The sequence below is a fragment of the Sardina pilchardus genome, chromosome 6 (genome assembly GCF_963854185.1).
Source record: "Sardina pilchardus chromosome 6, fSarPil1.1, whole genome shotgun sequence".
Classification (NCBI taxonomy): domain Eukaryota; kingdom Metazoa; phylum Chordata; class Actinopteri; order Clupeiformes; family Clupeidae; genus Sardina; species Sardina pilchardus.
The window spans coordinates 18,578,191-18,590,528 of record NC_084999.1 but is presented as its reverse complement, the minus strand read 5'-3'; the positions used below and the strand labels follow the sequence as shown (position 1 = coordinate 18,590,528).

At 45.0% G+C, this 12,338-nt stretch overlaps 1 protein-coding gene across 1 annotated transcript in view; it reads right to left on the bottom strand.

Annotated features, from left to right (window-relative positions):
* Positions 1–12,338, bottom strand: part of LOC134082851 (eukaryotic translation initiation factor 3 subunit H) — a 36,020-nt gene that overhangs the window by 12,559 nt on the left and 11,123 nt on the right. Inside the window, exons 3-4 of the mRNA XM_062538860.1 lie at positions 2,148–2,315; positions 52–151 (exon numbers count right to left, since the gene is read on the bottom strand). Of these exons, the coding sequence (XP_062394844.1) occupies positions 52–151; positions 2,148–2,315 (268 nt within the window). The remainder of the gene's footprint in view (positions 1–51; positions 152–2,147; positions 2,316–12,338) is intronic.

The following is a 12,338-nucleotide window of genomic DNA, read 5'->3' as shown; positions in this document are numbered from 1 at the left end:
GGATAAGACAACTGCAGAACTACAGTGTGTGTGTGTGTGTATGTGACTGACCCTTCTGGGGTGAAGTCCTTTTCCTTGCAGATCTCCATGAGTTTAGGGGTGAGTCTGTAGGCCTTCAGAGACAAGGAGCCTTGGGCTGTTTTGATGGGATCTATTAAAAAAAAAAAGAACGAAATGTTGAACAAACCTTGAGTTGGCTAAATAAAAATAGACCAAACAAACATCAAGTATGAATTGAGGGCAGAACCAACAAATGGGGAGAAAAAAATGTAGTAGCTTGAGACCAACTAAAGCATTCCTATCATTCATGTAGTAGCATGAAACTAAACTAAACTATAACTAAAGCATTCCTATCATTCAAATATCCGTCATGTCCTGAAACAGTAAATACGCATGCTAATTCTGGATAAATGAACATGGATAGCCTTGCTAAAAAATCCAAGTTAAGTAGTTTGAGCGTTTCATTTACCAACTTGTCGCTTTTCATTTGTGGGCATTAAAAAACAGTCAAACCACCATCTCCAGTTCTCCATCTTGGGAACCAAAGTTTACAGGATTTGTCTGGGTTAATTATCGACAGTAGGCCAAGAACAAAAGACATTCCTGACGGAAGTCTCACTGATGAAGTTTCACTGCATTAATGTGCCTGTCAAAAAAGTTGGTAATGAACTTCATAAGTGCTTCCAAAACACTTATCCGTCGCGTCAATCACCTGCATGTCTTCCAGACTTGCAAATAACCCGGAAATCAGCGTTTGATTCTCCAATTATTGCTTTTGTAATGTGACTTCAATACAAAGACAACAGAAATGAGTCACAGAAATGGGGGGGGGGGGGGGGGGGGGGGGGTGTATCAGCTACTGACAGTGTTTGAATCCTAGAATCCTGCCACGGAATAAGACATTTGAAAAGACTTTTCATTCCCTTTCCATTTCCCTTTTCTCTTGTTCAAATTCGTCAAGGAGTCTCATGTCCCTGCCTTTGATATATCATAATACATTATTGATAGTGGTTTCAAGGAAGTTCCATAATGGACCTCATCCAGACAGTTTGACCGGGGAGACGAGGGGGGGGGGTAGAACGAGTCACCCGGCAGGTGTCAGGTAGAGCGTGTCATTCCACACACCTTCCTCTCTGCTCTTAATCCCCATCATCAAAATGCATGAACTGGAAAAGGTATCGATTCCAGAGACCATCCTCTTCACATCTCCTAATAAGACCTTCTCAGAAATCTAACGTGACCAATGTGACAGCCCAAGAGACGATGACTTGCTCAGGTCAATCAGAAGGGTTTTTTTTTTTTTTTTTACACTTTTAGAATTTGAAATATATCATCTAGAATCCAATTAGATGTCCTACTGACATTTTAGCATACTATACTGACCAGTATCAGGTGAGAATGAAGCCCTTCAGAACGGTCAAGACTAGTGAAAGTCTTGTTTATTGTGGAATGCAGTTTCATCAGTCATTTAGCACTCAGTTAGAACGATAGCTTATTAACACTCCAAGCTGCCAAAGCCTAATCAGCCTGTCTACTCGAGCCACCTTGTTAGTGCCAATCTGTGACCCTGTCTCTCTCATCTACCTAACAAGCCTCAAGAGACTGGATGTGGGCTGTGCCCATCATGCGGCACATTAGCTTTGTGTGCTAGTTGATTTTGGGGAGCTACATCTCAATAGCTTGCCCTACCTGTCTGTGCTTGAGCTGGTGCAAGGCTGGACAAAAAAATAAGGCCTTGACAGATACCAATTGAGAAGATTATTCATTAAATCCAAAATATATAAACACAGAGAAGTCTATGCAACGGGTAAGAAGTATTCTTTTCATTCCCAGGCTTTGACTATAATGGCAGCTCTAAGGGCTAAACACCACTGAGGCATTTTTTATCTTAAGATGAAATGATATTCAGGCATTTGTTTGGCAGAAAGAAGTACACGGTGTAAGACATAATTTCAGGGTAGCAGGGCTGAGTAATTTACTTCTTGCAGTACGTAAGGTCTCTCTGACAAAGGGCCGCAAACCCATCTTCCAGAAACTACTTAACTTCCATAAAAGGCACCTTTGAGACATTACTGGACTGGCCTTTTTAGAGGACTCGAATGACACAGACACAGACGCAGACTGGCGCGTCTCTAGGCGAAACTCACCGTAGATGAGCACAACAGATTCCTCGATGGCGTGCTGGTAGCTGAACTGCGAGTCCAGCAGGGCTCGGCTGACAAAGGAGCCGTAGTACGTAGACTGGTACCAGCCCACGTGCAGATGGTCGATGTTCACATGGCGGAGGCTGCGCATCATCTCCATCTGATACTGAACTGTGAATTAGATGGAGGGAGAGAGTGAGGGAAAAAAAAGGATAACATTCGAAGATCATACTTAAACTAGTTAACCAAAGACTGCCAGGGAACACTAGTGAAAGCCGAGCCCAGTCAATCGAAAAGTCACACACGCTCATTCGTATGTGGAAATAGGAATATTTGAAAATCAGAAATAAAAGGGCTCCTAAACTTAAATGACGACACAAACAAAACACAGACAGGCTCAAACGGATGACACAACAAAGTCGGGACATATAATGATGACAACACAACAAAACAAAAACAGCACTTAAAACACCCAACTGTTGCACTGAATGAAGACATAAAGTCAATTCACACAGTAGTTGATGGATAAAGCAATGCTGTCTTGAGCAGACTTGTTCAGACAGATACGCCATTACAGCTTCTGTTGTCATCTATGCAGGTGGTGAAGCGTACACGCACACGCACGCACACACACATGCACCACCACCTGGAATCACTGACGTAGTCCAAGGACATTATAGAAATGTATGCAAAGTATTTTTGTACATATACAATGCAAAATTATATTTGCTTCCCACATAAAAAAAACTGATGCAAATATGAATTGATATGCATAACTGAATTTGTCAGTCAGCAGTAGCATCCAATATGAAAACATAATATAATGGGGTATATATATATTTTCTAGTCTTTAAATATATAGTTTTACATGGTATTTCAAAGCACAAAGGGTCAGACTGTCTGCAATGTCTTGCTGTGCTATTCCGGATAAACCTTGAGCTCAAAGATGTTAAAACAGCACTTCAAAAAGACTGGCATTTTCCTAAAAAAAAAGTGGATGTAATAAATTGTCAGCAAGTCCACTTCAAATGTTTTATGCATTGAGCTGAACCTTTCTGCAACAAAAGAAAACCAGCACACTCCAAAGTCTTTTCAAAAGGCATGCGTGTCAAAAGAAACACATTTGTTGGGATCATACAAACTTGTCAAAATGAAAAGGGGGCCTTCCGTTTATAAACATTTCGGTAACCATTCAGCCATCATTCCAGCAAGCTTGAAGTAGCCATGCTGTGTCAATCCCAGCATCAGTGGAATTTGCGAATGCTCCAACTTGCTAGTGTGCAAGAATGCTGTCAGTGGTGGTGAACAGCAGACACAGCTATCAGCTAATTGATATGAATCAGAGCAAGAGGTGATTTTGGCTTTCCAAATATGCTGTGCCTTGTTGATGGCTCATGACACTAAATGAGTGCTGACTGAAGGTGAAATCGGAAACCAGCGTTATTCTAATGTTATCAATACTGCAATAAATCTGAGATTTATAGTATGGTGAGGTATGGCAAAGGACATTTGAGTTTTTCTTAGTGTTGTTTGTGTTTGTGTGTGTGAGTGTGCGTGCGTGTGTGTGTGTGCGTGCGTGTGTGTGCGTGCGTGTGCGTGCACGTGCATTTGTGCGTGCGTTTGTTCAAATCTAAATCTGTTCCCTCAACATGAGGCACCTTTCTTAGATTTGTGTGTGCACACGTTCTGGGCAGGTGGAGTTATGGGCAGGTGGAGTTATGCCCAGGTGAAAAAACAGAGAGGGAATAAGTGCAATGAGGCCGAATGGCAGGGTGTTGGGTGGGTGGTGGGCGGAAAGGCAGGCAGACATTTATCAATGTCCTCTCGGCCCTGGGCACACCGCGAGATCTGTGACAGGCTTTCAGCATCTAATAAGGGGGATATCCTGAATACCAGTCCCATTTACCAGCCTGTCTGTCAGGGGGGGAAGGCCTGACGGAGGTAGACCATTGGCGACCGTGAGCCAAAGGAACAGGGACTATTCTTAAGACCCCGCGCCACCAAGCCCCTTTTGTCTGTCAACGTGCCAGCTAAGGTTCAGAGATTTGGTTTCGTGGGAGAAAATAGTGCTTCTGCCGCACGTGCAAACAAAACCCCCGGAATCTTTTGGCAAATATCACGGGATCGTGACAGTGCCTTGTTTGTTTTCGGTTGAAGAGAGGCGCGAAATGAGTCTCATCTGAGAGAGAGCCAATCCACGGTCACGTTCGGCTTTATTTGCTCTTTCACACATCGGGGGGATGGCATCTGATTGCGGCGATGAATGCGCCAAACAGCGAGAGAGTGGCGGCACTTGCTAGTTGCTTCACTCCGGTCACATTCTCATCTGGGCACGCATTGGTCAGATATGCGGCGGGGGAGGTTTTTTTTTTTTTTTTTCAGGAGGATTTCTGAGCCAGCGAGACTGAATGAGTGAGCAGGCGAGCGAGCGTGACTATCACGAGCCAAAGACTGACAGGGGCAGAATAAGCAAGCATAAGGGAACATCCGTGAGAATACAGGGGCGTACAAGAACGAATGACCGAAAGAAAAAGAATAGAAATCAAGCAAGGAAGAGAACAGTGGTTGGCCAATCAGGGCTGTCTCTTAAGCAGAGCTCGGGAAATGCCTGCTGAGAGGGCGAGGGCAAGGGGCATGTGCTGGCGAGGCCCTGTAGCTCCTCTAATGACTAGCATGGCACTTCGCTACTGCTACCGCGACGCGTCAGCACGACAGGAATCTATAATCAACACTCCAGCTGGACACCCGAGAGGAAGGCCAGGCTTCTATACAGAGAGAGACCCCAGTTCCCTTCTAAAGGCCCCCCCAACATCCCCAATACAGAAAGCAAAATGGTTCAGCAGCTTTGCAGTTGGAAATGCATCCAACGTTCAATTATTAAGTGCCAAATGGGGCAAATTACAAAATATAAACTGGTGCAAATAACACATTTTACATACACTCATCTCTTTCACATAAGAGTACCATGTTGTGCTCCTCTCATTACAGTGGCTGTTTTGGTTGTAAATTGTCACTAAAGGGAAGCCTACAATATAATGCTAACTGAAATGACTGGCGAACAAATAATACATTTCCAAGGCAACACCCAGTGCGATTATTTTCTACCGTTTTTTATACTACACATCATAGCCAAGCCGATCATTGGTGCATTAACCTCACTCTTCAGCCTACTAAACAAGTATAGGAGTTTGGCTTTATCATATTGGCTACACAGAGTAGCCAAACCCCCGAGCAGCTACTTTTGATACTTTATTAGAATAACGCCACATTAACTCACCTCAACAGGCCACCGAGGGCAGAAGAGAAGTAATAGTGAGAAACACTGATTATATTTTACATCTTGTCTACAGGCAGAGATACTACAGTGTAGTATAAGGGTGCCTATTTATCAGCCTATTTTCTGTCTTGGAACCCTCTGCCATAATCACGCTCCACACACACACAAAGAGAGGCCAATCACAATGATCTCCCAGTCATTCCGTTTCACTATGTCACTAGCTCTCTCTGCAGCACTCTCGCAAAAAACTGGCAGGATGTGTAGGCTCTAATTTGCAGGTGTTAGGAAGCCACCATTCACTTTCTGAAGAGGTAAGATGTCTGCCAGTTTTTGCATACTTTTTAAAGTAAGAAAATGTGTGCCTGGTGTACAAGATGGATAGCTCTCTTACCCCTCAAAACTGGAGTACCAAGAGGACTGGTTCAGCAAAGACTTCCCTGGCCAGGCAACCAATTACAAAATACTTTGAGAATTTTCCCCCTACTTAAGAGGTTTGTATTATCAAGCAGCCTTGAAGACGAGACATCTGTTGCGATTTAAACAACCTCTGTCAAGCACACAAGTAACCTGCAACAGGGAGGGGGGGGGGGGGGGGCACAATTCATCAGATTCACGAAAGTGATTATCTTGGACGCGGACGTCCATCACTATCGGGGAGGTGGTGGTAATTTCAATAATTGACGAGGTGCATTAATTTGAGTCTTGATGGAGCAAAATTTCCATCACCCCAACAGAAGTTCCCAGCGTTCCAATTATCTAAGCGCTTGTGCTGGCTGTCAGGGGCTTAATATCCACAGGAAATCTAAGCAGACTACTTAAGCAGGCAGCTGTGTTCACTAGCCACAGTTAAAAAAAACAGCAGCGTGACAGATTATTTTCGGCGATTTCCATGTAGATCATCTTCACTGAGCCTTACATTTGAGCTAACTTCATAACGCCACCAGTTCCTATCTATACAGAGGCCCTGATCACGTTAGCTTTAACATTGCTGTGCTGGCTAGAGAATTATAACTAGGTTGTATAATTCAAAGCTTCCTTGATGCGCGAGGGATGGGGGGGGGGGGGGTGAGTGGACTGTTAACGCCCCCTTTCCAGGCTCATTTTACGTAATGTAATCCCACCTTGAGAAAGAACACTAATTTCATGATACATTGAGCTCAGGCTGCTTCGCCTCTGGCGTAGCAAAACTACAATGAGACTGGGAGATGCAAGAGAAACGGTTACCTAGACAAGTGGCTGCACTTGATCTGTCACTGCGGCAGGAAAGTTAGTTAACTTTTAAAACTCGGTCAACTTAATCCGGAACTGACCTCAACAAACCCCCATCGCGGTGGAACAAAATAAACCCTGATTGAATCAACCTTGTACCCACGTCCGCAAGCCCATGGCGTACATACAAGAGAGGCAGGTCAAGGCTAGGGCTGCACGATTTGGGGAACATGTCTAATTAAGATTTTTCTGACAGCGATTGCGAATTGCAATTTGCTGTATTATTTTTGAATGTCAATTAACTGATTCAGTTGAATATTCCAAATGTCTCTTTAATTTGTGCCACCCATGATTGATGAGTACGCTTGGTGCACAAGAAGCACAGCACCCCTGACCAACTGTAAAGCTCACCAATCAGAATTTCTGTGTCCCTCACACACTACGCACACCTATCAACCAGAAGTGGCAGTAAAGGTAAAAAAAATTGACAAAATTAACTGTGCACGATTATTTGTAGACTTTGTGATTATTCAAGCATTGGTGCATATTGCGATTACGATTGTGATAATGGAACAGCCGTAGTCAAGGCAAATGTATTTATATAACACAAGTCATAAACACGGGTGATTCACAGTGCTTCACGAATGACAAATGTACTGCTTTTTAAGGACCACAGAAAAATCAATTATTAGAAAAGGAAGAATACATACAAGGGCTAACATAAAAATAAAGTTGATTCTGTGACTTGTTGGCAGCCATTGTGAGGACTAGGAAGGACATTTTGCACATTAATCTATTTGAATTGACAATTGCTGTAAGGCCTGCTGCAAAATAAAGGCATGAATGAGTTTTCTAAAAACATGTTTTGACATAGTCCTTCAAATTTGACTATTCGAGAAGTACATGGCTGATTTAATTATTGCTCTCCATGGTGATTAAAACAGTCATCTTAATTGATTGCGATCTTAGCTGTAGCAGTGACATTCAACTTCCTTTGTGCCACGACCAACACCAATCCCACGTCTCTCCTCATTTTTCCTCAAAATAAGACTTCAGTTTTGTCCTTACTCGACAGCAGGGAAATTTCGAAACATCATTGTCTATGCACGGACAAAGCAACTCTAGGGGATCAAAGACATTAGGTGAGGGTAAGGTAAATGTGGGAGTCATAATCATTTGGGAGAGAGCACGATCATTTATCAGAGTGAACCATCTGCTTAAAACAAAAAAATGACATACAGTCTAGACAGCTTTGCTCCTTTGGAGTCAGCTGTGACCTAGCACACTCAATAAAAATGAGGTTATTTTGGGGCCTGCCCATTGATTACTTGTATTGGTTCACTTAAAAGCAATCCCACGGACAACTGTAGTTAAGAAAGGCAAGCATGGGATCTTCAACAATATGCTACAGAAAGGCACTGTGTGCATAATTCTGTCTTATATCCAAATTAAGATTAATTAGTGATCTTCTGAAACGGGCCTACACAAAATGTGGCATACGAGAATCATTTAGGAGTCTCATCCGACACAGAATTCAACAGCCTAAAATCACTAACACCCATTGCTCCAAAACAATTACCACAGTGGCTATGTTTGGACCATCATTCAACACCCCTCTGATATAGGTAACTAGAATCTACAAAAGCCATCTTCGCATCCCACAGTTTGCATGAATAGGACCATCTAAACGGTGCTGTTCCTCTAAATGGCTTGACTGGGTCGGATCGAAGCAGCCTTTGACGTGGTAGTTCATACTGTGGGCTCATGTTGGCAAACACTGCTACTCACAGGCTCCAACTCGAGGCATTTGCCAGTGGCTGAGGCCTCCCATGTCTTCCTGTGCAGCAGCTGTTGCTGCTGCTGCTGCCACCGCGGTGTGAGCGAGAGCCACAGCACACCACCTACGCAGTGTCAATACAAAGGACTGACTAGGCGCAGTGACTCGACTGCTTCAGAGATTACAGTGTTATTACTGTATCACATATGAAGGCTCGCACCCCTCTCTCCAGACATAAATGGAGACATGCAAAAAAAAATCCGTGCTCATAAACGCGACTATTGCTTCCATGAATGGCTGCAACTCAGGCAAACAGTAGTAGAGGGTGCCATGCTATAGCACCAACGTGCTACCTGTGGTGTAAGTGGATATGTGATTGAAACTAGCGGTGTATATGTATATATGGGTGCCATTAGCCACTGAGCTGAAACAAATGCTAAGCTTGGAAGGGCCCCCGAAAACCCTTGAGGAACCCGAGTTGCCTGAATTGCCAATGCCGGGATTACGGTGTGACGAAAGGAAGTGGTTTGCCCCTTCCCATTATCGTTGATTACATGCCCCCTTGATTTACAAAGCCTTCTCTAGCTTCGATTATCAACGTTTTCCACCTCTGAAATCTGCCAAGAATTCTCCACTATGACGGTGAAGCACCAAATCCTCAATTTCATTTTATGTGTGGCCTATTCTTCTTAACGTGAATCACAGCCAAGGGTGAAAAGAATAAGAGGCAGCATTCAATCGCAAGAACTGACATTCGGCAAAATGATTTTTTTTTTGCACTTCCGAAGTGACATTCCTCCAGAGACACAAGACTGTGCATTTCACCTCATGAAAGCCCATGTCTGTTCAGCCATACCATGATCGCTGCGCCTGCACATCTCAGACCGGGCATAAATTAAAGCTCATTGTACATTCAGCAGTCTAGACATCAATGGAAACGAATCAAGCGCACTCCCCCTTGCGGACCTCCATTTCATCTTGGGGATATCTCGACTTCGTTCACCCTGAGGAGTGGTGATGGGGATGGAGTTTTCCCAGGACAGCCAGTTGGAAAAAAAATGTTGAAGACAATGCGGTGATGGGCGTAGAAAAATAGGAGGTAGGAGGAGAAGGGGGGGGGGGGGGCGGGGTGATGGGGAGCCGCACAGAAGGTGATGAAATGGAAGACTGATGCACCATGTCTCCCAAGCACACAGGGCAGCGCGCGTCTCTCCGCTCCTCTCCTCTCCAGCGCTCCAGGGCTCGCCTCCCCACGCTAGTCCCATTAGTGCACAGGCTGTTCAGAGGCCACGGAGAGTGGCTTTCCCCATCCCTCTGCCTAAGCGGCGGCTGGTACACGAGCATTCCCTTGGCCGACCGTGTTGTCAGACGAATGCGGCGCTCTCTTAACTAAGATTAATTGCAGCTAATCCGCCATGCCCGGTGGAACTCTGAAACAAGCTGGTCTGCCGATCCCATTATGCAGCTGGTGGGGGTGGGGGGGGGGGAGAAATTAGCCGTCGCCTCTCGAAAACGGCCAAAGCAGCCCGGGAAGGCGCGGAGTGCCATTTATTTCTGGGTGGCACATGCATCCGTCAGATGGGGATGCGACAGGAAATGTGTGCAGGGCATATGTTGCCGAGGCACTTCCGTTCTGCCCACTTTTCCCCCCATTCGCTTACATTTCTCTCGTGTTTTTCTTTTACCCCTAGACCAATCGAGAAACCGAGCACAGCCTCGGCAAACACGTGGCTAATCACACGTCAGACTCATCCCCATTGGGATCCCCTGTGGACCAGCGGGCTCTCCAGAGGAGAACCAAGAGATTTCCACTGAATAAGAATGTGGCACACACCGGCGCATCACAGTGTCACTCAATATCTGTTTGTGTTCCATTATCTGCAGCGATTCTCCCTTCTCCGAAGGTTGCAAAAACAGGCTCCTCGGTGGACAGCAAAGCCCTGTTGCCCACGCGAGCTGTTATCAATTTGAGAATGAACAATTGTGCAGCCTAGTCCCTCCCTCACACCTGTATTACTGGCACAAGGCGGTAATGCATTCTGCCCCTCGTCTCTGGGAAGGGCAAGACTGCAAATGAGGTCCAGGAATGAATAAAACAATGGCACGGCTGTACACTGCAGAATCTGAGCAGGAGCAGCGAGCTCAATACTAATAAAAATTGGAGGGGTGGGATGGGAGGGTTGGGAGGTTGCATTACATAAACCAGGGGAAATAGTCTGGTGGTATCTCAGGGGAACAGTCTCACAGTGTTGGCAGAGGTAATTGTGTACGTCTGCTTCAAACAGGCAGCACTTTCATGTAAAATTGGCTGTTAGACCAACATATATAATGTAGAGTAATGTAGAATTTTCTGGTTCCATCAGTCTACAGTAAAACTGCTTACTCACTGTAAATTCCAATATTTTGTACAACAAATCGTCCAAGATAACCATTTTGAATCTATTGTTTGATGGTGGCAAATGTAACAAACACTGCCAAAAGTAAAGGCAAAGTTAACTGGACACGGACCTTAAAAACAAGCAAAGAAAACTAAACGCCGTAACCCAGGTTTCATTACCACACAGTTCCTAATCACTTTATATTTGAAAATTAACTTGACTGAATACGAGTGCATGCAAATCTTCACCATTTGAACTGGGCGCATCAGCACCCAACCCGTCCCGTACCATCCTGATTAAATCAGAATTAAAGCGCCATCATATTTGTCTATGCAGTGACTGTACAGAAGGTCGCTTCAAGTCACCTCCATTGTGATTTAATGAGACACCATTCCGGCAGTCCAACATCCTGTCTCTTGCTGATGGATAAAGCACATTTGCAGACTCCATCTGAAAACAGGGAATGTGCAATTCCCGTAAGAAGCCGCTCCTGTGACTGAAACCCGGCGCTTTTGTCTGATCTTTCTGAATCCAGATTAATTATGCCTTTAGCGACGCGGAGAGAGGGCGCAAGGCAATCCACTAAAATCTTGGACAGGGCGTATTCAGTGGAGGCATCATGGAGCATTAATAAATCAAGCCGTTTAAGTAAAAGATGGGAGCGCAGCCAGAGCCACAGCGCCAGACAATCTCCCATGAGCCTTTGGGGTAAATGGATAGTGAATCTCGTCTGATTAACTCATCCTTGAAAAGCACACACACACGTGTGAGAATACTTTTTGTCTTTATGACAACCTGATATAACAAAGGCTGAGGTACTACCCCAAAAAGCTGATTTTTAGTTCCCCCTTTGGATGACCCAAATTGCATCAGCCTTACTGTTGCAGTCCCACTTCCCTAAACATTCTTTCAAAAAAAAAAACTTGCCATAAATCCTTTGCTCAAGCCTTGATTCTCTCAAGTCAACAAGATGGAGGAGGCTGGTTCTTGCCAGCCGTACATTTTAATAACCCCCATAAAGGGGTGTTAGAAATCGAAAGCATATGCCCGATTCACCGCCGAAGTAGGCTGTGGAGCAGATAAGCTTATCGGGGAAACACATTGTGGCCTAATCTTTAAGCACTGCACTCGGGTTGGCAGCCTCCGCGGCAGAAGGGGCCCGCTGAATCGATGAGGGGGAACTCACCTGAGGGTTTCAAATTCCCTGCACCTGTGACAGGCGGAGGGGGGGGCCAGTAGTCTAGCGTCTCGCTGAGCATTGCTTAACCATGTCCACTCCATTTAGGAGGCAATCTAACTCACAGAATGCTCCATGCTTGTCCTCATTCTCAACAGGTCACAGCCCTGCCATAGCTATGTGCTGACCCCTTGCTCAGCAAATCACTCTGTCCTACACATCGCTCAACCTCGGCAAATCTTGACGCGAGTGTCCCCATGCTGTCCAATGCTGACCGGACCTTCAATGTTAGGGACTGAACTCCCCCGGCTGGCAAACTAGGGCTGTAAGACTCTGTAAATGCGACTTTTCTGACAGATATTGCTATTCGGTTTGT